This window comes from Trichosurus vulpecula, chromosome 4 (assembly GCF_011100635.1).
Source record: "Trichosurus vulpecula isolate mTriVul1 chromosome 4, mTriVul1.pri, whole genome shotgun sequence".
NCBI lineage: Eukaryota > Metazoa > Chordata > Mammalia > Diprotodontia > Phalangeridae > Trichosurus > Trichosurus vulpecula.
The window spans coordinates 187,392,849-187,418,328 of NC_050576.1; the positions used below are offsets into that span (position 1 = coordinate 187,392,849).

Consider the following 25,480-nt stretch of genomic DNA (forward strand, 5'->3'; position numbering starts at 1 on the left):
CCATTCCCTGACAGAAGGTCATTCCTAATAAATGGTCCCTGGCTCCCAATGTTCCTTTCACATTACTCAGTGGGGAAATTAAGATTGGGAGTCCCAGTCTGGCCACTCTTCCCATAGCAGACCAAGGGTTAAAATTCAGCGAACAGGGGAAAGAAAAACAAGTTTATTGAGTCAGAACTGTTAGATCAGGGCAAGGTCCAGGGTGAGTGAAGAAAATGCAACCTGAAGAACAAGGAAGTGTGGGCCACAGGGAGAGGTTCCGCTGGAGTGGCTATGGTTGTTGGCCATAAGCTTGGCTCTCCTTTTCTACAAAGGCCTGGAAGAGGCTGGCCAGCTGCTGGGGAGACAGAGCGCTTTCCCCAGCTAGTAGCTTTCTCAGAGCCTCCTGTCCTTCCTGCTCCAGATCCTGCTGTTTCTTCTGGAGCTGCAGTCCTCGTTCCTACCCAGAAGAGACAGAGATTAACCTCCAGAATGAAACTTACAGAGAGGGCAAGGAGAGACCCGTACCCTCTTGCCCTCTGACGTGGTGCGAGGGTGTGGTGGGGGTGGGGGTGAAGGAGAGAGAGAGAGAGAAAGAAGAAACAGTGGTCCAAGATGCTACATAGCATCGATCATCACAGGAGCAAACCCAGCCAACCACAGCAATGAGAAAAGGGGCATCCTTCCTTTCCAGGAATTCTTACTAACCTACCAGATTAATTCCCTTTCCTCACCTGGTCACTCTCCATCTGTCCCAGGGCTGCTTGGTGCTCAAGGTAGAGTGGGTGTCGGCGATCCACCTGGGTCTGAAAGCGTGGGTGAATCCGGACAGGATCTTTGTCCCCAAAAGTAGGGGACAACACCTGGGGGGCCTGAGCCACCCCAGCCCCAAACACAAAGGGTTTGAACACTGATCTACAGGGATAAGAGACATGAGTAAGCCAGTGGGCTTCATCCTGGCTCCTTTTCCCAAATTCTATTGGTCTTTCCCTCTTCTCTACCCCCCATCTAGTCCCTCAAATTTCATGGGTCCGTCTGCTGCCTTCCCCAGCCTCCCACCTCCCTCCCCCTGGCACCTGGAGGGATCTGGTGTGGCAGTGAGGAAATGGAAACAGGGCTGGGTGGGGTCCCGGGGCAGGACAGACACCATGCTGGCTGTAGTTCGGAAACCTCCAGAATCCATACAGATACCACTCTCCTTATTCCGAAGGATGCCCATCATTGTCATAGCCGTGATGCCACCTGCCAAGGCCATGAATAAGGTCAGCCAAACCCCCAGTGCCACCGAAAGAACCCATGACAGGTGTCACAGTTGGGAACTCAGTACCCCCCCACCCCAGAACATAAAGAAAAAATGCTTGGACTTCAAGGTACGACACTGTGCCTGAACCCTGCCTTCCTCAGAACCTCAGAACCACCTCTTTTGACCCCATCTCTACACCTTGCTGCTGCTTCAGGAGTTCCTGGCCAGCTCGGAATCGGGCCTTGGCAGCCTCCATGCGCACAGGTTGATGAACCAGTGAGAAGACGTGGGCAAAGTCAAAGGTAGCTTGCCCATCCCACCAGCCCTGTTTCTGGGCATGGGCCCGCAGCTCCGGGTGTTCGGCGGTGATGTCTGTGCCAATGCTCAGTTGGTTGGAGATGTTCCGGGCACCCTCTGTTGGGGTGGGGAAAAGGAAAGAAGGCCAGAGTCTGTGGGGTTATGGTGGAACCCTGGTCACTCTACACTCAGTATCACCTCTCCCTGTGAGCTCACTCAGTGATCTCTCCTCCTGGCTTCCTCCTCACCTCCCTAACCCCACCCCAGCCATTCTCTCACATTGTTCTATTTGCTCCATCTGAGGGAACCTAAAGCTAGGCAAGGAACAGTCCATCAGAAGGGCTGGGTGGATCTCTCACCTTGGATCCTCTGTGCAGCCCATAGCTTCCCAGCTGTTTCCAACACCCAGGCCTCTTTCCGGTCAGCCAGCAAAAAAGTGTTGTGGTAGCAGAAGGGGGTGGGGTCCTCTCGGCAGCTACCCCCCTGCCCATATTGCTCCAGCAAGTTGGTGATGACCTTCAAGGCTTCCTGAGCTGAGCTGCCCCGTTCCAATCCTAGCCTGATAAAGAAAGTAACTCAAGGGGCAGGTATTTGGAGCACCCCACAGGCAGCTGTCAGGATCAGAAGACTGGAGCTATTTGTTCAAGTTTACACAGCCTAACAGCCAGAATTAGTTACTCTACCAGAATTGCATACAACATATATGCTGAATACCAGGCTAACCTCTAGAAAAAAAAATACAGTTCTTGCCCTCAGAGAGCTGCTAGTCCAAAGGGAAATATACATGCCCCAGCCTTCAGGGAGTTCCTAATCTGCTAGGGTCATCCTTGTAACTAGGATGGAAACATAGACACGTGCAGATTGTCTCGTCAGCCGGATGGGGAAGAAAGATGTGTAGAAAGCCAGGGTATACTTATGTTTACTCATGTCAGAACTCATGAGGCGGCAACAACCAAACTGTTGGCGGGAATAAGAGAGCTGCTTTGTTCTCATCTCTACTCATTCCTGGGAATGCTATAACAGCTGACAATTATATAGTACTTTATGATTTCAAAATGTTTTACATACATCTTCTTATAACAACCCTGTGAGGTAGCTAATGGTAGAATTTTACTGTCATTTAGATGTGAGTTCAAATTCTGCCTCAGACACTAGCTGTGTGGCTGTGAATCGCTTAACCTCTATTTGCCTTGGTTTCCTCTTTCTTCCTCTGTAAAATGGGGATCATTTTCCGGCATGGTTGTAAGAATCAAATGAGATAATATTTGTAAAAGCACTTTGCAAACTTTAAGACATTAGATAAATGCTGCTGTTTTTACACAGATTTGGAAGCTGAGGATCAAAGAGATGAATGTCTTGCCCATGACTGATCACGCACCTATCAAAGGTAGAATTTGAACCCAGCCCTCTCCTGACTCCAAGAACTCTCCCCACTGTATCACGGAGGGGAGAGCTTTAGTCTCAAACAGCATCCTGGGTCCCTCACCTGAGCAGGTCCATGCCGAGAAGGGCCTCTTCCTGACCCACCGGCTCCTGTGTCCACACGGCTTCATTGCCAATGCAGACACCACGTTCGTTGGCACCCATCTCGGCCCCCCACAGCCAGGCTGGCCGGCTCAGGATCACTGCATGGGTTCTCTCCACTTGATCCACCTCGATGTATGTGCACTGGGGAGTGAGCAGGTCCAGTAGGTGAGTTTGGGTATATTTAGGTTTCCTCCCCTTCTCTCACTTAGGATCATAGATTTTTAGATCTGGGGCTGGGAGAAATCTTAAGGGATCTTAGTCCAACCTCCTCGTTTTATAGATAAGCAAAGTGAAGCTGGGGATGTGGTGTGAAATGACTCACCGAAGGTTCCACAGATACCGTCAGGGATGGGATCTGAACCCATGTCCTGACTTTCTATTATGTTACAGGGAGGGTCTCCCTCCTAGCCCCATACTCACCTGGAGCCGGCTCCCTGGGGCATGGGTTCCGGAAGGGACCAACACCACCTCCTGCACCTCATCCCGGGGCCGGTCTGAGTTCTTGGCAAAGATGACCGCAGGGATGGCGGAGGCCGGGGGGAGGGAGACAAAACAGTCGCAGGAGCAGGGGTCATCGGATCGATCTGGAGATGCCATCGCCTGTGGGGCAGGGAGGGTTAGCCATAAGCCCCCGTGGGGCTCCCCACTAACACTGAAGAGCCCCCTGACCCCCAAACCGTGGCCTCCCCTGGGCCATCCTCCCCTGCGGACCCAGGCCCTCCCCCCCACTCCCAGGTTCCCGAGTAGCGGCTCTGTCACCCACACGCGGGGGCAGAAGCCTCTCCGCCTCCGCCGCGTGCCCACAGTCTCTTACTGGGACGCAAACAGGTTGCACACGGGAGTCCGGCACTCCTCCGACGGAATGCACGGAGACTCGGGGTCACGCATGGCTAAGTCTCTGCAAACCTTCGAAATCTCTGAGTGGCTCCCCTCCCCCCACTTCAAATACATACCCTGGAGATACTACTACCCCAACCCACACCATCCCCCAAAAAACCGCACACATAATGCACTGAACAGTTACCCTTTTGCCCCTCCAGCGCCCAGGGACGCCCCTTCAGCAGTCCCTTCCCTTCAGCACCCTCCAGGATCCCCAGACCCAGGCAGAGATAGGTTACCTGTTACGCTGTGGCCCCAGGAAGGCCCGGGCAAGGGGGCGGAGCCACCGCACGGCCTCTCAATCTGCAGTTCTCGCCTTGTCCACCAGGATGCGCGCCAGCATCACCTCAGCGGGAGGAGCCTTCCACCCCGCCCCGCGCCGCCCTATCCCGTCCCCAGCCTGACACCCAGCCCCGCCCTGTCTGATACCACAGGAGGAGAGATGCTGCCTTATCAAGCGTGCTTCCATGCCTTCTCTCAGAGGATGCTGAGGCTGGAAGAAAGAGTTGGATTCAGGGAGGCAGCGGGGAATTCAAGGTCCATGCTATACAGGGTGTTCCAAGACTCTTAGTTCAGTTTTTAGCTATTAAAAGCTTATTGAAGGAAGGAAACCAGCACTGTAGGTGCCTGTGTGCCAGGCATTTACAAAATTCGATCTCATTTGATCCTTACAGCAGCCCTGGGATACAGATGAAATTATTAACCCCACTTTACAGTTGAAGGAACTGAGTTAAGTAGAGGTTAAATGATTTGCGCAGGAACACTCAACTAGTTAAGTGTCCAAGGCTAAACTTAAACTCTAGACTCCGCTCTAATCACTACGCCACCTAGCGGTCTACAATTCCTTGAGCCGTTTCATTTTTGTTGGTGCATATACAGTGCCCAGCACAGCACCAGGTACGTGTTTAATAAACGGTCATTTAAAAAAAGCAAAAAATGTTGCGTAATTATAATGACTCAGATTAGTCTCGACAAAGATAATAAATTGCTCCTCCCTCCCTTCTTTGCATTGGTGGGAGACTACGGGTGTGGGACAGGCTAAATGAATATGTCAATTAATTTTGCTGAATTGCTTTGTTTTTATTCCTTGTTACAATGGATGGCTGTATGGTAGAGAGAGGAAAAAAGGCCGCATGGCAATAGTGATGTGGATTTAAAAGATGGCAATAAAAATGTCTTTCAACGTTTGTCAAATTGCATCCTTCAACCAATTGGGGCCATTCATTTTAATAATAATGAAAATAACAGTAGTTTGCGTTTATAGAAGTCTCAGGGTTTAGAAGCACTTCCCTCACCAGGCTGTGAGATAGATATTTTATTATTCCCTTTATTCAAATGAGGAAACCAAGGCTCAGAAGGATAAGGTAACCTGCTCAGAGTCACACTAGTAGTTAAATGTTGAAGCCAGGATTTTTAATCTCCTCCCTTGGCATAAATTTATAGACACTGTCTCAGTCCAACCCCATCTTTTACAATTGAGGAGATAGAAGCCCAGGGAGGAGAAGTAACTTGTCCCTGTTTAAACAGTTAATAGAAAAGCCCAAATTAAGTTTCTGACCCCACCATCTGGAGCTGTTTGTTCCAGTATGTTGCCTCTTCAGGATGGAGATAAAAGTCATCCCAACTATACTGGCAGCTCTGGCAGCTGAGGCTTCTCATGCCCCCTCTTTCTTTGACTCAGCATTGACCGGTGGAGGAACGTTCATTCGTGCAGTTGGAGACAAGATTCCTAGAGGAATACAGATTTGTCACACACAGAGGACTCCATCTCCTCTGGTCTCTGTGCCTTTTTATTGGTTTTTGCCAGTCCTGGAATGCTCTCCCTCCTTACCTCCACCTTATGAAATTCTTCTCTTCCTGCAAAAACAGCTCAAACACTACCTTCTAGAAGGAGTCTTTCCTCATTCCCATCACCACCAGCTAGTGCCCGACCTCTCTAACTACCTAGGATTTAACTATTTGGCATATGGCTGTATTCATTCACTTTTTATTTATGCTGTGGATATTTTTATATGTACATGTCCCCCCTCCCACACGAGAATCTAAGTTCATTTTAAATAGAAATTATTTCATTATTTAAATTTATATCCATAACACATTTCCTAACACATAGTAGGCACTTAATAAATGCTTGTTGGTTAATTGGAGCAATGGCCTCTGTCTCCCCTGATTAGGGCACTTCAAAGGTGTTTCACTGTTCCCAAGGAGGCTATGGATTAGGTTTGAGGAAGAATCTCCAGATAAGGAGGGTTGGAAGTCTGCATAGGGTATTGTGGAGTCAAAGAGTGAGCCCTGAATGAAAAGAGATTTAATAGCAAATAAGATGGTTTTTGTGGCTGCTGAAGATCACACACATTTTAAACACTGAATTTCCATGACTTCATCTGTATAGTGAGTATCATATTTTTTGCCTTCTCAGTGGCTGGGGGAGGGATGGAGGGAAGGAAAGAATTTAGAACTGAAGATAAAAATTTTAAATTAAATTTTTAAAAATTGTCAATAGGTTGGAGATGTAATTGCTGGCATTTATATAATACTTCATGGTTTGCAAAGCACTTTACAAGTTCCTATGATTTCATCTTTTTGAATGCTTGTTTTTGTAGAAAGTTAATACCTTTGTAATTTTTAAAATTACCCTCTTGCAAACATGCAGCAGAATTCTTGGCCTGCAAGTCAAGAGACCTGGGTTCTAATCCTAGTTCTAACAATAATTTATTATGTCAGCCTAGGCAATTCACTCAATCTCTGGGTCTCTCTCTCTCTTTTTTTAAATCTATGAAACCAAAGTTTAGAATAGGTTATTTCTAAGGTCCTTCCCAGCTCTATCATTCAATGATTCTAAATAAAAAGAATATATTCTAACCAACCTCATTTTTTTATCATAGGTGTCATAAATCTAGAGATAGAAGGGGTCTTAGAAGCCACTAGTCCATACTTCTCATCTTACAAATGAGGAAACTGAGACCCATGGAGGTTAAGATCCTCATTTCAAGGGAAGATTTGAACCTGGCTTCTCTGACTCCAGAACAAGTGTTTGTTTTTTAAATTTAAATTAATGGGAAGAGAACTGCTTTGGATGAAACATCATCAGTGAGGCTGATTTTTACAAGCTGCCATACATAAGTTGTTAGCCCTTACATTAACACTATCTGTGCTAATACCAGGAGAGGCCCCCCCCCCCCCCACAAAAAAAAATCTTGGGTCTTTGCACCATATTTTATAAATTGCTTGGAAAGTCCCTAAGGGCTGATGGTTCTTTTCCTGTACCTCCTTGGATGCCCTCTTGGAGGCAGTAAAAAGCAAAACATTTTGAAAAGAATGAAGGCACAGAGCAGCCAAGTGACACATGAATTTTCTTTTTCTTTCATTCGCTTTATCATCCTTAAGATGTCACTGACCCTCCTTCCTGGAAGGGATTCCCTCTCTGTCTCTCAGCTGGGGCAGTGGAAGCCTTTAGTGTCTACAAGCTAACACAACATTGTGACAAGGACCTGAGTGTCATTATCCTTCCCCCTCCCCACCCCCACTCCAGGAATGTAGAGCAGGGTCTGTGGGGTCAGAGGTGGCCCAAGGCTTTGGTAGGGGGTGCTGAGCCAGCTGAGCCACATTGCTGCGGTCCCAGTGTCACCAACCCCGCCAAAGGCCCCCACTAAGAATGAAGGTCAGAGGGAGGAGCCAGAGAGGGCTGGCCACAGCCCTGCCCCAACAGGCCCAGCCGGCCCCACAGCTGCCCTCCTGCCTGTGGGGAAGGGGAAAGATAGGGAGGGGCCAGCTTCCTAGGGCCTCCCCCCCCCACTCCCCAATTCTCCAAATAAGGGTGGTCACCCAGGAGTTGGCTGAGAGAGTGGGCACCCTTGCTTATATCCCCACCCTCCGCTCCCACCAATGAATTGGTGGAGGGGGTTGGAGTCAATTTCTCAATTCCCTCTGAAGGCCCTTCCCTTAGGCCCTGTATGCCCTCCCCATTCCCAAGACAGCTATAAAACCTGGCAAACTCAGATTACATACAGATGCCTGAGGAGGGACAGTAGGTCTGGGGACCAGGATCTAGATTTAGAGGAAAGGTGGTAAATGGGGGAATCCTGAGGTCCCACAGGGACCAGAGGGGATGAGCCTCACCTCAATCCAAGAAGCCTCCAAACAGCTGGGTGCTTTGGCAGGGCAGTGGTGTGGAAAAGAAGAAAAGGCTCTTCAGGGAACCCTAGGGAATGGGATAACTAGGGAATGAACAAGTGTGTTCCATCCCCATGGGTCTGTGTTACCTGTTTCTGTGAACGTACCTGTGCATTTATTGTGTAACTGTGTCTCCCTTGGTTTCCAGCTGGGTGGGGGCCCATCAGATACTTCTGCCTCCCTTTCATCAGGCTTGTCCATGATAGGGATCAGCCAGGGTGCAGCCAGGGTGAGGAAATCGCTGTCAGTCACTCCCACCTCACACACAGATGGGGACACACACACACACACACACACACACACACTCCTGGCCAGAAGGCAGGGGTGGGGCCAAGTGGCACTGAAGGAACTTGGGTCTTTTCTAGGGCATAGGGAGTGGGGGCCACTTGCTTCCCTCCAATCAGGTCCTCAAAACCTAAGGCTTAAGAGGAAAGACTCCAACTACCCCTGCCCCACCCCATATCCCCAAACCAGAGGCAGGATCAGAGCTGGGAGTCTGTTCCCACTCCAGGTCCGTTCAAAAGTGGATGGAATCAACCTGCCCAGGGAGCCTGGGACCAAGAAAGACCCCATCAGAGGATCCCTTCCAATGCACAGCCTCTCCAGGCTCCCCAGACCTCACCAAGCACACCAAGTCAAAACAAAATAACCCAACAACAAAGATCTGGAGAACAAGAGAGGACCATGGGGTCAATGACTTTATTATGGCATAAACACACACAGAGGCCATTTCTTCTCTTTCCTCCTCTCCTCTTCATTAGAGGGAAATGTGGGTTCACAGCAGTTAAAAGAAAAAATCCTACATATCTCCTCTAGGGGTGTGGGGGGGGGCACTGCCCTGGAGAGGAAAAGTCAGGCAGCTAAGCAACCTAGGTCTATAGGGTAGAGGAACCAAAGGAACCCCTCCCAAAGGATCTCTCACCCTATTCACCATGGACACCCCGTGGGGAAAGGAAGGCTATTTCTCCCAACTTGGGGTACCTTTCGGGCTTCACCATACATATCCTACACAAAGCAACCATTCCAGTGGCAGGGGATGAGGAGGCTGGTTTCAATAGGTAGAGAAGGGAGAGCACAAACAGGCCGCTGTTGTCTCTTTCTCCCCCTTACTCCACATGGCTGGCTGGACTAGCTCTCCTGACCACATCCCCTCTAACAGGATAGAGGACTCTCAGAATGGGGGTAGGATTAGGGAAGAGAAGGAAAAAAGCATTAAATCTCAAAACTACCCCATGCCCCAGAAACAATCCCCCCAAGAAGGGGGTATCTTGTCCTTCTCAAGGGGGAGCAGTCCCCCTTTTCTACACAAAAACATATACACATACAACCCTCATCCATGTCCCAGTTCCCCTTACCCAGGAGTTATCAGTTCATGAACTGGATTCAATTCCTGGGAGGGAGGAGGCAAAGGGAAGATGCTACTGGAGACCCTAGGCCCTTAAAGAACATGAGGGAGATGGAATTCTCCCTGTATGGAGACTCCAGGCTCAGCAGAGGACTACACATATGCACTGTCTTATGCACACACATCCACACACCCACGAACACACACACAAACACATACACTCCTAATATTAAATAAAATACCCATTACTTATAACTTAAAAATCGAAACACAGCTAAGTCTCACAGAGGATTCAGTTGGGAGGCAGGAGAAGAGGGGGAATCTTTGAGGAGGGAGCCTTTGTCAGACTTTCTTTTGTCCCTTTCTCAGGACACCCTACCCAGACAGGGAACTCAAGTTCCTAGGCATATCTAGGCCCTCTCTTCCCACATTACACATTCTCTCCTAATTCCCAGTGTCTGTCTCAACTAGACCTCTCCCTCTTGCCCCTTCCCAACATCACAATTCATATTCATTTTTAAACAAATAAAAGGGAAGGGGAAAGGAACAGCTTTTTGGATGTCTCCCTTAAAGGACACATCTTATACATTAACAACTACTTCATAGGGAGGGAAAGGAAAAAAGAGAGAAGGGGCCCAGGTATCCCCTTGGATGGGATCTCCATTCCCTCTGTAACAGAGAACCCATGGTGGAGGGGTGGGGGGTAGGAATTCAGACTGAAAAGAAAGGTGAGGGGAATAAGCTTCCTACAAGCAAAGAGGAAGGGATGGAGAGATGGTTCAGTGAAGGGGTTGGCCCAGATTCTCCTCTCTCCAGACTAATTAGTCCCTAAGATAAAAAGAAGCAAGGATGAGAGGCCACCATCCTCCTATCCACCTAATGCCTAGCCCATACCTCCTACACACCTACGAAAAGGGAAGGGGGATGTGTGAGGAAGAGGCCAGAGAGAAAAATGGCACGGGGAAGGAGAATTGGAGGGCAATATAAACTCTTGAAATAGGGTCCTAGGTTTAGGGGATTTGGGATACTATATTTTTCTTCCTCAAAAATCCTACTGTATAGTAATCATTCGGAGTTTAGGGTCCTAATCCCCTTCCCATACCCCCAAATCTGCTCCGGCAGCTTTTTAGGAAAGCGCTTCTCCTCCCGAGGACCCCCTCCCCTAATTGGAGAAGTATTAGGGCATCCTGTGGCTCAGCCCCCTCCTCCCAACCCCCATCTCACAGTCTCTAGCAGGGTGGTTCTGGAAGGGTTATAGAGATCAAAGAGGAGCTGTTTCTCCCGCAACCACCTTGCTTTCCCTTCCTCCAACGCCCAGCCAAATGCAGACCCCGCCCCGTGGGGACCTCCAACCTCCCCCTCCGGAAACCCCAAGGACAGGAGGAGCCCTGTAAGCGGGATGAAAGGGGCCCGGGCCGTGGGGAGGCTCCGGAGGCGCTTTCATGTCCCGGTTCCCAGGCACTAGGGACATGTTGAGGCAGCTTCCCCCGCGCCCCGGGGTTCAGCCCCGCTCCTCTCCGCTCCCGGACGCGACGTCTCTCTCCCTCCCTCTCCTGTAGGTACCCAGGCTGAGGGATGGGGGTTGGGGGTGCCGAGATGCCCAGCCTGAATTTGTGTGTGTTGGGGTTGGGGCTGTGCTCATAGGTGTTTACTCGCTCCTGCGGCGCCCTCCAGGGCCCCGGAGCTCCGCCCGGCTTTCCACGCTCGCCAGTTCCCACTCCCTGCGGCTAAACAACCCAAGCGTCCCGTCTCCCAGCCCCCTCCTCGCCCCCACCACTTACACTCTGACTTCGCCTCCAAATAAATAACCACCCATCCTCCTCCCTCCAAAGCCGCCCGCCAATCCCGGAGGGAAAGCAGTCACGCATCTGAGACCCCAGAGTGGGGGAGAGGGTGCACACTGGAGCTGGTGGGGGCGTCCAACGAGGATGGCTCAGTTGGACTGCGCGGCGCCCCCGCCGCCCTCCGCTTCCCGCTTGCCTTTACCCCCCGGGGGTTCGGCAGCTGCTCCCGATTTCCCTTCGCACTGTACTCCGGTCCCGGCTGCCTCCTCTTTGGAGCCCTCGTGGGTTTTCATGTGCTTGGCCAGGTGGTCGCTGCGCATGAAAACGCGGCTGCAGACTGCGCAAGGGAATTTCTTGGTGCCCGTGTGGGTCTGGAGGTGGCGCTGGAGCTCGTCGGAGCGGGTGAAGCGTTTCCCGCAAAAGAGCCAATTGCACACGAAGGGACGGTCTCCGCTGTGCCAGCGCAGGTGCGCTTTGAGATGCGACGTCTTGGCATATGCCTTCCCGCAGCCCGGGATGTGGCAGTTGTGGAGATGTTTCTTCTTGGCCCCGTCCGGCCCACAGGGAGCCCCCAGCCGCTCTGCCTCCAGGCAGTTGGGGCAGCGACACACAGCCTGGCCTGAACTGCGGGGCACCGAACGCCGGGAGCCCTTCGGTCGTGCCGCCCCGTCCAGACTGGCATCCAGCCCGTGGGTCTCGGGAGCTGCAGCTTCCAGGGGCTTAGCGCCGTCTGGCGGCCCTAGCAGGTGCTGTCCGCTGGCGGCGGGGAGAAGATGGTGTGGATGAGTGTGAGGCTGTGGCGCGCAAAGCTGATGATCCCCGACATAACCCCCCAAGCCGGCTTGCAGAGCTCCCGGGTGACCTGAAGAGGCCAGAGTGCCCTGGGCATGAGGGAGGTCCATCCAGCTGGTACCCGGGTGGATGTCCCACCACGAACCGTCCTCCGTGCCTGGGTGGGATGGCCGGAACCACGACTCATAGTGGTGAGACATGTCTGGCTGCAGGAGCTTGGAGAAAGGACCTGGGGCCAAAGGACTGTCGCTTTCCAGGTCCTCACAGGTCACCCGTGAGGAGCCCCCCGGCAGCTCATAGCCTTGTGAGAAGTCCACCTCAGGCCCCAGCGGGAGGTTCTGCAGCTCCCCGGCCTGGAGTGGGGAGGGGTAGTCCCCTGCCTCCGGGCTTGTATGGCCCTGGTATGTCTGGAGTGGCTGCAGATCGAGGCGCGGTGGGGAGGCACGGGGTGCTTCCGTGTGCTGGCTGCCCAGAGAGCCGCACACAGCGGTTAGCATTGCCGGGTTCCGGGGTGAGGGACAAGGCCTGTCAGGGTCGGCTCAGGTAGGACCTGGAGAAGAAAAGGGAGGAAAGGGATGGGGAAAGTTAGAAGCCGGCACAAAGTTCTATTGCTCTTGCTCCGTGATCCTTTGCCCGTGTTACCCCGTTGGGGCAAATGACCCCATTGAGAAAGATTGAAGAATGGTTAAGAAGATTCAGGGTTTCCCTTTTAAGTCATTCCTTTACTCCAGCCAAAGACAAGAAACTGGAGCTAAATAGGCTGGGGGTACCTGGAGACCTAGAGCAATGGTACCAAGGAGTCCAACCCTAGAGTACCTCCCTCTTCAAAAAAATTCCTCCCACAGGACCCAGCACATCCTAGGACTTAGGTAATTACAGGCTCGGAGACCAGGCTGCACAGCCCCAAGGCGGGAGAGAAGTCCTGCGGCAAAACTCACAGCCCGGGGCTCCCCCAACTTCACTCGACCAACCAGAGTGCTGTTCCACGTCACTTGCTTCCCTTCCAAACTGGGGGGCCTGACGCCATCTCTGGATTGCTCTGCCTCACCAACCTAACCAGAGAACCTGCGAAGAGCACCCCAGAACTCGGAGTAATCCACCCTCTTGTCAAAGCAGAGCAGGTTCTGAGATTTAAGGCGGCAGAGTAAACACTGCCTCCCTTCAGTGAGTAGAGGGCATTCTGTTTGCTTAATCACCCCGCTTTCCGTCTCCTTGCCTGCCCCACCACACTCCCCTCCCACACCCTGGCCCCCACCTTTTCCCCTGGGGCAGGGACTTCACCCTTCCTGGGGTGCAGATGCAGTGTAGAATTGGGAGGGGAAGAGTTTCTCTCTCCCCTCTCCCCACACACAAACACCAGGAGAGTCCCCTAGCTTTGGACTGTCAGGCACATTTCTTACCCTGGAACCTAGAGTTTCGCTCCATCTGGCCCCCTCCCCCAAGGTGATGAAAACACATTTTGGAGGAAGGGATGAGACCCTCTACTCCCCCCAGGATAAGTACTCGGAAGAAAAAAGCTTATATACACCTGGAAAATGCAATGGAGGTGAGAGTGGTGTAGAGAAAAGTTTGAGACCTGAGTCAGAGTAGACAGCTTGGAGTCATCTTTCAGTTGCCAGACTATGACCTACGGTACCTGTTTCCCCGTTCGCCCCACCTCCTCCTGCTTAGACCCCTCACTAAGTGATGGGTAGTTTGGTGCCCAGGGTAGCCAAGTACGTGACTTGGGGAGTTTTGGAGGTTGGAAGGGACTCTTCCTACCCTAAGTATGGTCTTGTTGCCTCCTAATCCGTTTCTGCAGACTTTGGAAAGGGAAGGATCGAGGGAAGTGGAGGCGGTGGCGGTGGCGGAGGCGACTGGGGAGGGTCTGGGATGGGGTGGGTCCGTCCGCTGTCTCTTACGCCTTCACCACAAGAAAGGAGAAAAGCTAAGCAGCAAGAACCGAGCTGGGGCCAGGGCGGGGCATTCTGGAGAGGGTGGTGGGTAGGGAAAGCTTAGGAGGTGGGGCAGGTCAAAGACCCCAGCCACATCCAGGAACGCCCCAGGGAACAGAGGGGAACAGAAGCGTAGTTGCGGCCCCGGACCTGACTAAAAGCAGGAAAAAGACATCCCACGGACCACGTCCCCAGCACCCCCATTCAGGAACAGAAAGGCGCCGCCGTTCAGTCCTAGTACGCAATAGCCTGCTTGCTCACTCAGGTCGTCCCAGGAGGAGAACACCCTGAGCTTCCTGGACCAACACCTCCAAACCTGCGCCTGTGAAGCTGGGGGGAGAAGCTCGTTTTCTCCCGAGTGGCCCAGGATCTTTGCTTCGGAGCAAGCCCAGCTATTTCCTAAGACATCCCCAGGTGCTTTTCTTCTGGGGGCCACAGGAGCTCCTAAGTCTGTAATCCAGGAGTTAAGCGATTTTAAAACGCGTGAATCTCTCAGCCCCTAGGCTTACGTAGCTTCCCATTTCCGAGGTTCCCCGTCCTCCAGTCGCCCCAGTCCCTCCAGTTTCCCGACTTTTCAATCTTCTCAGTTTCTCCAGTCTCGCCAGTTTCCCCAGTTTCTCCAGTCCACTCCCACCCATTCTCTACAGTGCCTGACCCTGCCCATCCTGTCCCCATCTCCGTAGCTCCCCAGTGCTCGGATTTCTGCATTCCTCTCCCTTCTAGGGGACTCTCCCCTTTGCCCTTCCACCGTCGATCTCCTCCCTTCCCCCCACCCCTACCTTGGGACGGGGCTCGGCGAGCAGCAGCCGGCATACACCCAATAGATGAGCGCTCAGTGGCTCCCAGGGTCAGTGAACTCTTAAACCGCGAGGAGACAAATCCAGAACGCAGAACTAGAGACCCGACGGGGCCGGGCGCCGGCGGAGGAGGAGGAGAAGGAGGCAGATGAAACGAGGAAAGAAGGCGAGGGGGAGCGAGCGGGGCCAGCTTCGCCTGTGACTCACGCTCTCTGCCTTCATCCTCTTCCCCTTCACTCCTTTTTCCCCGGCTTCGGGCCACGCCCAGCTTTACCTGCGGCCGCCTTTAACCCTTCCAGGTTCGGCCTCAAGGAAGCCACAGCCTCTGAGGAGGGGGCGGAGATGGGAAGGGCTAATGAGGCAATGCCCCACCTCCTCTCTTTCCTCTCTCTCTTTCTCTCCCTCTCTCCTCCCTTCTTCCTCCCTCCTACCCAAATCCCCTCCCCCCCCCCGCCCCAGTTTTTTGGACTAAGCAGTGGGTTTGTCAGGTTTCTGCGTCACGCCCCCTCCGGGCTGAGCTGGTGGAAACTTTCCCTGAGTTGTAGAGAATTCGCTGGAGATCGCCACGCCGTGGCCCCCGAGGGGAGAAGGGTGGGGGCCTGTCTCGAACCCTACTCCCGAAGGGGTCACATCTTCAGAGCCCCCAAGGCGCCAGGATGCCTAAACGCTCAGCCCCGTGGTATACGTGGGACAGGGGTCGGGGAGCAGCGCCCTCCCTTCTCTCTTCCCTTCCCCCCCCCAAACCCCCGGACTCGGAGGAGAGAAGGAAACAGTTCAGTGTTAAGTATGTCTTAGGTCCTGGGCCCGGAGGCCTAGTCCGATGAAAGTTTCCGGACTTTTTTCTCCCTTATCCCTCCCTTATAGACTCTCGTCTGTTTTTCCCTCCCTTTCCTTTCTCCCCCACGTTCGTCTTTTCTTCTGTCTGATTTCTTCCTCATTTTTCTCTCTTTTTCTAATTCTTTTTTCTCTTCCCTTTTTTCTCCCTGCTTTTCTTTCTCCCTCCGTTCTTCATTTTTTGCGCCTCACTCCTTTTCTTTCTCATTTTCTTTCATTGTTTTTCTTTCTCCCTTGTCTTTTCCTCACTTTTTTAATCTTTTTGTTTACTTTGCATCGTTCTTTCTGCCTTTCTTTTCTTTCCTTTATTTTTCATTACACCTTTTTTTGCTTTCCCTTTCCTCCACCAACTGTTCACTCCTCCCTAATTGTGATTAGCCTCTCTTTCCTCCCATCTCTCGGGGCCTGACTGCCTCTACTATCCTGGTCCTTCCACCAACCCCCAACCTCCCCCCCTCCCCCGCCTTTCCCTTCTATTCCTAGGTCGTGTCTCCAGCTAGAAGTCAGCCACGGACTTCCGATGCCTAGAAGCGCTGTCCACGTGGACCCATCAGTGTTTCTTTCCCCTCCCCAGTATATCCAGTCTGTCCAGAGGTGGTCGGTAAAGCAGTGACCCTCTCTGGAATGGCTGGAGTTTGGAGTGGCAGTCCAATCGGGGGCGGGGAGATGGTGTGCTTTTTATGGGTATCTATTTCCCGTCCCATTCAATGAAGGTTGAACCCGAATGCAGAACAATATATATTTATATAGTCATCCCATGACAGCCAGCCCTAACCTGCCATCATAAACCTGATTCTTTCCTTCAATATTCAAGCATTCAGACGGTCTTTACTCCTAACAATTCAGCGATTCCCGCTGTGGGATCCACTCCCAGGATCCGCTAAACTCAGCTCTTGGGGGCCAGAGTTTCCCAAGCGAGTGCCAAGGGCAGATTGCCAGCCACACGAGTACCGTACGCTACACGCCCCGACTGGATATGAGTGTTATCTTTCTCACAATCTACAGCTATGCCCATGCTTAAGTTGTAACAGATTTACCGGAGAAACTGACCAAGAGCCGGGTCCTGCTGCAGTTGCTCTCTAGATTCCTGTGTTTCCAGTCGCTGTTTGTTTACATGGACTGCTAGCAGATATTGACCTTTACGTAGATTTTCCTTGATATTTGAAATGCCGTGATAAATAGTTTGTGAATGACCGCGTCAAGATTCGCTTATCGTTCTGCCTTAGAATTCAAGAAACTTTCACTGAGCATGACGTTCAGAGAGGGAATTGGGTTAGACACTTGTGTTCACAGAATAGCAAGTGGTGCCCCAGAAACTGAGTCTGACCTCCACCAGCCCCCCATGAAAATCGGTCCTATTAAGTTTAGTCTTCCTAAAGGTTTATGTTCATATTCAAGACGGAGCATTGGCTAGAGAGTCGGGAGATTTGGGTTCGAGTTCTGGGCTTTGACCCTTTTAGCTGTGTAACTTTGAGCAAGTCTCTGAAACTTTCTGAGCCTCAATTTCGAAATCCCTGAAAAAACAATAGTAATGCCTGCCCTGCCAAGCACGGGAAAGCACCTCGAAAAGGCAAAACTTTGGTTACTGTTTTGGCTAATTTTACCCGATGGAATGATTCTTTGATGGCAAAGGCTATCTCGCTTTTGTCTTTGTATCCCCAGTGCCTACAACAGTGCCTGGATCGCTGTAGGGTAAATGCCCGTTGAGCCGTTAATTGCTACATCTGTATAGGACATTGCGGATTTCAAAGCACTTTCATCCAGTAGGTATTATTATTGTCACATTCGTGGGGATAGTCCATCCATCCTGCCTCTATCCATCAATTTTAGATCCACATTCCTTTGGGTTCCTGCCCCTGGGAGGCTTTTATTCCATCTACACTTATTTCAAGAGCTACATCTGTTCTTCGCCATCTACACGTGTGCTCATCTCCTGCGTATTTCTATGTACACCTCAGTTCAAAGCCATAAAACAACCCGCAGTGGCAGGCGCGTGGTCCACGTCCCTCAGATTCCAGGGGTTTTTTTTTGGGGGGGGGGTGTTTCTGTTTTTGTTTTTGTTTTTTGTCCCGCGGGCAGCCGCACTTTATGAGCGGAAGAAGCGGAATATTCGCTCTCCGCCCGGTCCCGGGCCCCCATCCTCCCTTCGGGAATTCTGTTCCAGACACCCGGAGCCGAGGAAGCACCGGCTCATAGAGAGCTTCGAGCACGCGCTGGAAGCTCGAAGCTCGTGGCACCGCCAGCTTCCGGGGAGGTTGAGATGTCCTTGCTACCAGACACACGGGCAGGATCTTCTCTGCTCCCACTCCCACGATCTTGCCCCGAACTCAACAATGGGACCCTGCAAGAGTGGGTGTCTGAGGAAGGCGGACGCGGAAGCCCGAGGCCTGGGTGCATCTGTTCTGCGGCGGATTCCCCCTCTGTGGGACCCCTGCTCCCAGATCCTGAGTCCCTTATTGCCCGCTGACACTCCTCAGCCTTCTCCTGGAGCAGATTCTCTCTTCCCTTCCCATCCCGCTAGCCCCTTTTTAACACTTTCGCGACTAAGTTCAAGTCTCTGAAATATAACAGGCTGTGTGATCGTGAGCAAGTCACTTAACCTTTCAGTGCTCTAAGCGACTCCGTAGTGGAGAGGAGCCATTGGTAGAGTTCTCAACCTCAGCTCCCTACCCCGGTGAAACCACAGATCCAGTCCCACCATTCCCTCTCGTCCAGTGATCTCAGTCTGGGTAGCCTGTAACTCCCCATATTCTCCTTAGGTCCCAACACCATAAATATCTTCGAACTTGATAATGGTTCTTATCGCTAGATATTGCAAGATTCCCCTAAAGTTTTGGTTATTCAGACTATTTTATAAATGGCCGGTAACTTCCTGTGAAAAAACTCCTTCCATTAACGTAGACCTGGAGCAGTCCTATAATTTATAGTCTTAGTGAATTGTGAGGGGAGTGGGGGAGAAGGTAGTGAGAGGTTAAATTACCTCCCCAGGGTAATACAGGCAGAATGGCATCAAAGGTGAGACTGGGGTCTTTCTGACTCAGAGGCCAGCACTCCTGCGGCTATGCTACCCAGTTACAAAGCGACCGGTGTGTTAATCTGTAAGACTCTCGATTCTTCCTGAGCCGTGTTATCACAGGGATTTATGCCCAGAAATTTAATTCAGCACTCATAGATTGAGCTTCTAAGAGTTGTATTGGAGGAAGGAGCCCAGCTGAGGAAGATGCAGCGATAAAGAGGAAATGGTCCTTTCCCCTCCAACTCCAACGGTCCTTCCAACTTATGCAGGGGAGATGAGAAGCTGACACATAAATGTATATGCTGATTGAAATTTGAGGACACAGTGAGGAGAACAAAATGCTTCGGGAAATGTCTCTGTCACTTTCCAAGCTGTTGACTAGAGCTGCTCTCTAGACCATCCCTTTTCATAGTCTCTTTTAAGTCAAAGCTGAAGGATTTTGGTTTTGGTGAAATAACGTTTCTCTCTACCTATCACAGTAGTGGTTCATGTCACCTGTTCTTATGTAAGCAACACCCCCGCCCCCCCCAAATCCTCACCATGCCAGGATATTGGGCAAAAGTGTCCAGGAGCTTGACTCTGTCCCTGTCCCTGCCTCTCTGCCTCTGTCTTTCTCTTTCTCTCTGTCTCTGTCTCTCTCTGTCTCTCTCTCTCTGTCTCTCTCTCTCTCTCTGTCTCTCTCTCTCTCTCTCTCTCTCTCTCTCACACACACACACACACACACACACACACACACACACACACACACACCAGAAAATGGCAACTCCCAAGAAGATTCCTCAATATAGTTTCAGAGTAATTCTCTACTGTAGGAGCTGTCTATATGTTCTCTCTTCCTTTCCTTTTTTAGGTAATTGGAGCACTCATTGCCATGGACCAATTTAAAAATGTTCCTCACCCTCCAAAGGCAGTGGAAAGAGGAGGTCATAAATGACATCTACCTTCCTTCCACATTTCAGTACTCTGGATTGGTCTCTCTTGGGGGTGAAGTCTGGCTATACATTACTCCCAGGTATGCCACTCCTCCCCCTCCCCCCAAAAAAAACCAAACAAACAAACCTGAATTGGCCAACACTATGGAAATACTTTGTGAAGTTTCCCCTCCTTTTATTCCCTCCAATAATCATAAAGCAATTATTAAGCATTTACTGTATTCCAGGCACTAGGCTTAGTCACTGGGGACACAAGTAAAAAAGCACACAACAAGTCCTACTCTCAATTTTAAGCTTACATTCTGATTAAAGGGGGATACATGATCAGAGCCCCAGGAATAGAGAAACTTCCCACTGATGTAACTTCCTTTCTGTCCCTTCTAGCTTACCCTGTGGCTGTTTATTGATCCAGCTGACTTTTTAAGACCATCCCAACTCTCAAGTCAGGGTTCTTTCCACTATGATCTGTGCCTTCTTAACATAACTAAGTATAAAAGGTCTGCATATCTATATGAATATGTGAAAGTATCAGAATATGCATATACAAATACTTCATGTTTGTGTAAGATATATGTTAGTCTTCTAGCCTCTTTCAGACTAGGACCTCCCCAAATACAGAGAACTATCTTAACATCATAGATTTAGAAATGAAAGAGGGCATCTAGTCAAAAGTTTCTCAATCTGGGTCCACAGATAGATTTCAGATGAGAAAAATTACCTTTTTATTTTCACCAAACTTTGAAATTTAACATTTCCTTCCATTATGAATGGAGGCAACAAAGTATTATTCTGAAAATACATCCAGAGGTTGCCAAAAGACACTTTTATGTGTCCAACCCTCTCATTTTAGAGATAAAGCAACTGAAGCCAGACAGTGCCCAAGGTCACACATAGGGGAGAAAATGTCATAGATATGATTTGAACTTATTCCTCTAATTCCAAATCCAAGCTCTTTCCCAATATATTCCCATATCCTTTTTTTAAAATCCCCCTGTTTCTCCCACTCTCCCATTCCTGCCCCCCAATCCTTGACACCATATCCAAGGCTCTGCACCAAAGTTGAGTGCACTCAACATGCTGTTGCCTGACTTCATGTTGTGTATGTGTGCCCTTGCCTCTGTGTTATATATACATCTCTATGTATTTCTATGTCCCTTGAAAATAGATCTATATCTATTGGAGTCAGCAAATGATCATACATACTGGAGCCTCCCTAGGAATAAACTCTTCAGAGCTGCCCACTAACCGCAACCTTTTTTTTTTTCAACTTTGTCAATTCCCTCTAAGCATTCCTTATCAATTCCTGAAAGCATAAGTTTTACAACAAATTTAGAAATCTCTGTCCCTTGAACAAGTCCTGCATTTTTCCTTTCCCCAAACCTTTTCTCATGCTGTTTCCTATTCCTAGAAAGTCCTCTTTCCCTGCCTTCTTTGCCTTTTAAATTCCTAATTGTCCCTTACTTTATTTTTGTCTCATTTTTTGATATCTTCTGTTTTTACAATAATTTGAAAGTCCAAATAGAGACATCCCTACCTTCCCTACCCAAAGAACCATCCATCCCTGATGACAAAGGTTAATAAGAAAAAGAAATAGAAAAAGGCAGTTCATCAAAACCAATCAACTATGTCTTACATTAAAAACCAGATTTCATGTCTATGGTCCCTGCAAAAGGGTAAAGGAAGCATATTTTTTTCAACTTTTCTGGGGCCAAGCATGCCTATTCATCCTTTACCGCCATATTAAAATGCCAGTTCTTCTCTCCAAAAAGCCTTCCCTGATGCCTCTGGTCAGAAATGATCATTCCCCCTTGGACCTCCTAGAGCACTTTGTTTCTTACCTCTCTGATGTACTTATTATGTATTATTGTATAGTATAGTTATCTGTGGGGTTTTTTTCTTATCACATTAGATTGTGAGCTCTCCAAGAGCTGAGACCCTTATGTTAGCTAAATCTTGCATTTTTCCCAGTGCCTAATACCATTCTCTGCACCCTGCAGGAGCTTAATAGTTGTCTATTCAATTGAATTAACTTCTTGTCCCCTGTGGTCAGGACCCCTCCCCCACCCCGACCCCCATACAAATACACACACCTCTATTAACTAGGCTGACTCCAGGGACTCCGAAATCTTCCCATATACCCTGCTTACCCAAGAAAATCCCCTTTCGGAAATAGCCCCTTCTGATTAGAGGGGAGTCCAGCCCTTCCAGACCCCTCTTCATATTTAAAGTAAGGAACCAGATGCTATCAATCTTGGTGTGTGGGCTGGGGAAGCTTCCCTTCTCCCTCCTCCCTCCCTCACCTTCTCCTTACACCCCTGTCCACCTTGGATAGGGCATAGCCTTCTCCTTACCCATCCATGGGGTTCCAAGCTGGCAGTAGCAGTGGCAATGGCAATAGGGGGATGAACAGCGCCAGGGGGGGAACCTAGCTTTATATGGGGAGGTGACAGACAGATAGAAGAGGGAGGTGGGAGATGCAGGTGCGCTGCCAAGTCCCCACGGCCTCGGAAGCTTTTAGGATAATCCAGGAAACGGTGGCCCCCTGGCTCCTCTGGAGGAGTGGTGGGGGTGAGATCAGAGTCTCTATGGGCTGGCAGGAAAGGAGGATTTCAGCTGGAAGAAACAGCTGGTGGGGGGGAACATCCTCTAAAGGAGATGGAGGTGGGGGAGGGGACTGAGACTGGGGGGCAGGCAGTGAGGAAAGGGATAATAAATGGCTTTGTGGGGTTAGTGGGATGGAAAGAGGGTGCTACTCTGCATTAATTGCCTGTTGGAAGAAAGAGTTTGGGTTGGCTGGAAGTCCTTGGTTCCCCAGATCCTATTTTTTTCTGCTTTGAGTATTTTTAATCAAGAATAGGAGAGAAAGAAAACAAAAAAGCATTTAAGGATCTGAAATTGAATATACTGGACTATCTAGTCACATCCTCCTCCCTCACTTTAGGACTTTTGGCTAGTATTTGTGATGGAAAATTGGCTTTCCCTTAGGGAGAGAGATACTCCCCAATTCCAGTCCAACCTTCATCTTTTTTCCTTCTTTTCCCAGAATTTCTCTTGTAGCCAAATGGTTCCTAGCCTTTGGGCCCCAGTTGCTTAGGGAGCTACAGACTTATTACAAGAAATCTTTGAGGCCAAATAGGGAGACAAACATTGTCATTTTATTGTTAAGTACGTTCTCCATCCCTAACCTCCTCTGAGTCTTTGGACAGTATGTTCCCCATATCTATAGATACACACTGTTTTCTCATCTCTATCTTCTAGAAGTTCTTCAAAGAACAGATCAAATATCACATAAGGGCTTTCTTGCCCTTATCTTGCCCACATCTCCTGTTATTATTGCTTTCTTCCTCATGAAATTACTTTGTATGTACAGGATACCTTAAAAGTTTTGATGCAGTTTTCAGCTTTAAGAATTTACAACTGGCCAAGATGGTGGAGAAAAAACAGGAACTTGCCTGAGCTCTCCCCCAAATTCCTCCTAACACCTTTAAATAATGCCATAAAACAATTCCTGAAGTAGCAGAGCCCACAAAAGAACAGGGTGAAACAATTTTCCAGCCCAAGACAACTTAGATTTTTGGCAGGAAAGGTCTATTGCACCAGGGTGAGGGTGGAGCACAGTCTAGCACAGATCATACCATAGAAGACCAGGACCCAGCACACCAGGAGAAGGCCTTGGGGTGACTGAATCAGCAGTGGCATCGGCTTCTTCCAGAGCTCTCAGCCCACAGACAATAGGGGGGTCAAACAACTCCTAAGAAAGAAATTACAGGGGTCTCTTTGCTGGCAGTGGGGGCAGGACTCTATTGCTTTGCCCATATTTGATCTCAGTAAGTCCTGGGTAGCAGTCCTAGGGTCAGGAGGAGCACTGGCACACCAGAGCTTGCAGCCTCAGTGGAGGGAGGATCCTTGTCAGAGTTCCAGGGCAGAAAAAAAGTGATTATGGTAGCTTACAGACCAGAGCACAGGCCAGGAGAGTAGTAAACATCTCTCCTTAGATAGTACCACCTTGGAAGAACTGAAAACTTACAAATCCCTAGAAAGCTCTCTGAAAACAGCTGTGCAAAAAACCTGACACTTGGGACAGTGGCCCCTCCACCCTGGAAGCAGAGTCCCACTTTAGCAAAGAATTAGAAGTCAAGAAATAGACTAGAAAAAACGAGCAAACAACAGAAAAAAAATTCTGACTATAGAAAGTTATCGTGATGACAAGGAAGATCAAAACATACACTCAGAAGAAGACAGCAAAGTCAAAACTCCTCCATCCAAAGCCTCAGAGAAAAATGTGAATTGGTCTCAAGTCATAGACGAGCTCAAAAAGGATTTCAAAAATCAAGTAAGAGAGGTAGAGGAAAAATTGGGAAGAGAAATGAGAGTGATAGAAGGAAATCATGACAAAAGAATCAACAACTTGGTAAAGGAAACAAAAAAATACCGGAGAAAGTAACATCTTAAAAACAGAACAGGCCAAATGGTAAAAGAGGCACAAAAATTCAATGCAGAGAATAATGCCTTGAAAAGCAGAATTGGCCAAATGGAAAAAGAGGCACAAACATTCATGGAAGAAAGGAACTCATTGAAAAATAGAATTGGCCAAATGGAAAAGGAGGTAAAAAAAACCTCACTGAAGAAAATAATTCCTTAAAAATTAGACCTGAGCAAGTGTAACTTAACAACTCTGTGAGACATCAACAAACAATCAAACAAAAACAAAAGAATGAAAAAAATAGAAGACAATTTGAAATATCTCATTGGGAAAACAACTTACCTGGAAAATAGATCCAGGTGAGATAATTTAAAAATTATTGGACTTCTTGGAAGCCATGACCAAAAAAAGGACCCTAATATCACCTTTCAAAAAATTATCAAGGAAAACTGCCCTGATATTCTAGAACCAGAGGATAAAATAGAAATTGAAAGAATTCGTTGATCACCTCCTGAAAGAAATCCCCAAATGAAAACTCTCAGGAATAGCCAAATTCCAGAACTCCTGGATCAAGGAGAAAATATTCAAGAAGCCAGAAAGAAACAATTCAAGCATCATGGAGCCAAAGTCAGGATAATACAAGATTTAGCAGCTTCTACATTAAACAATGAGAAGGCCTGGAATATGATATTCCAGAGGGCAAAGGATCTAGGATTATAACCAAGAATTACCTACCCAGAAAAACTGAGTATAATCCTTTTGGGAGGGCAGGGAATGGACATTCAATGAAATAGAGGACTTTCAGGCATTCCTGATGAAAAGACCAGAGTTAAAAAGAAAATTTGACTTGCAAATACAAGACACAAGAGAAGCATAAAATAATAAACAGGAAAGGGAAATCATAAAGGACTTAATAAGGTTAAAATGTTTACATTCCTACATGAGAAGATGATACCTGTAACTCAGTACTTTCTTATTATTAGGGCAAATAGAAAGAGTATATATAGACAAAGGGTACAGATGTGAGTTGAATATGATGGGATGATATATAAGAAAATAAAATTTGGGGTGACAGAGAAGAATGCATGGGGAGAAAGGGAAAGGGAGAGGTAGAATGGGGTAAATTATCTCACATAAAGAGGCAAGAAAGAGCTTTTACAGTGGAGAGGAAGATGGGGAATGTGGTGGGGAACACTTGAACCTTACTCTCATTGGAACTGGCTGAAAGAGGGAATAACATACACTCTCAGTTGGGTATAGAAATCTATCTTACCCTACAGGAAGGGGATAAGGGAGGAGGAGTGCTCTTAAAAGGGAGGGTGGATAGGGGGAGGCAGTAGTCTGAAGCAAAACATTTTTGAGGAGGGACAGAGTGAAAGGAGAGAAAAAAACAGAATAAACAGAGGGGAAATAGAATGGAGGGAAGTACAGTTAACAATCATAACTGAAAAAATTTTGAAGCAAGTTTTTCAGGGCCTCATCTCCCAAATATATAGCGAAATTAGTCAAATTTATAGAAATAAGA

General features: G+C 49.1%; 2 protein-coding genes across 2 annotated transcripts; both read right to left on the bottom strand.

The window, feature by feature from the left end:
• Positions 1 to 140: 140 nt before the first annotated feature.
• SCRN2 (secernin 2) lies at positions 141 to 4,178 on the bottom strand. The gene is made up of 8 exons (XM_036753191.1): positions 4,071 to 4,178; positions 3,467 to 3,646; positions 3,006 to 3,187; positions 1,879 to 2,078; positions 1,421 to 1,636; positions 1,056 to 1,221; positions 714 to 894; positions 141 to 439 (listed from the first exon to the last, which is right to left on the bottom strand). Exons 2-8 carry the CDS (start codon positions 3,641 to 3,643, stop codon positions 272 to 274), a joined length of 1,290 nt encoding a protein of 429 aa, XP_036609086.1. The 5' UTR covers positions 3,644 to 3,646; positions 4,071 to 4,178; the 3' UTR covers positions 141 to 271.
• A 7,198-nt stretch (positions 4,179 to 11,376) lies between these two features.
• Positions 11,377 to 12,516, bottom strand: SP6 (Sp6 transcription factor). Its single transcript, XM_036753320.1, has one exon. It carries the CDS (start codon positions 12,514 to 12,516, stop codon positions 11,377 to 11,379), a length of 1,140 nt encoding a protein of 379 aa, XP_036609215.1.
• Between the last annotated feature and the right edge of the window lie 12,964 nt (positions 12,517 to 25,480).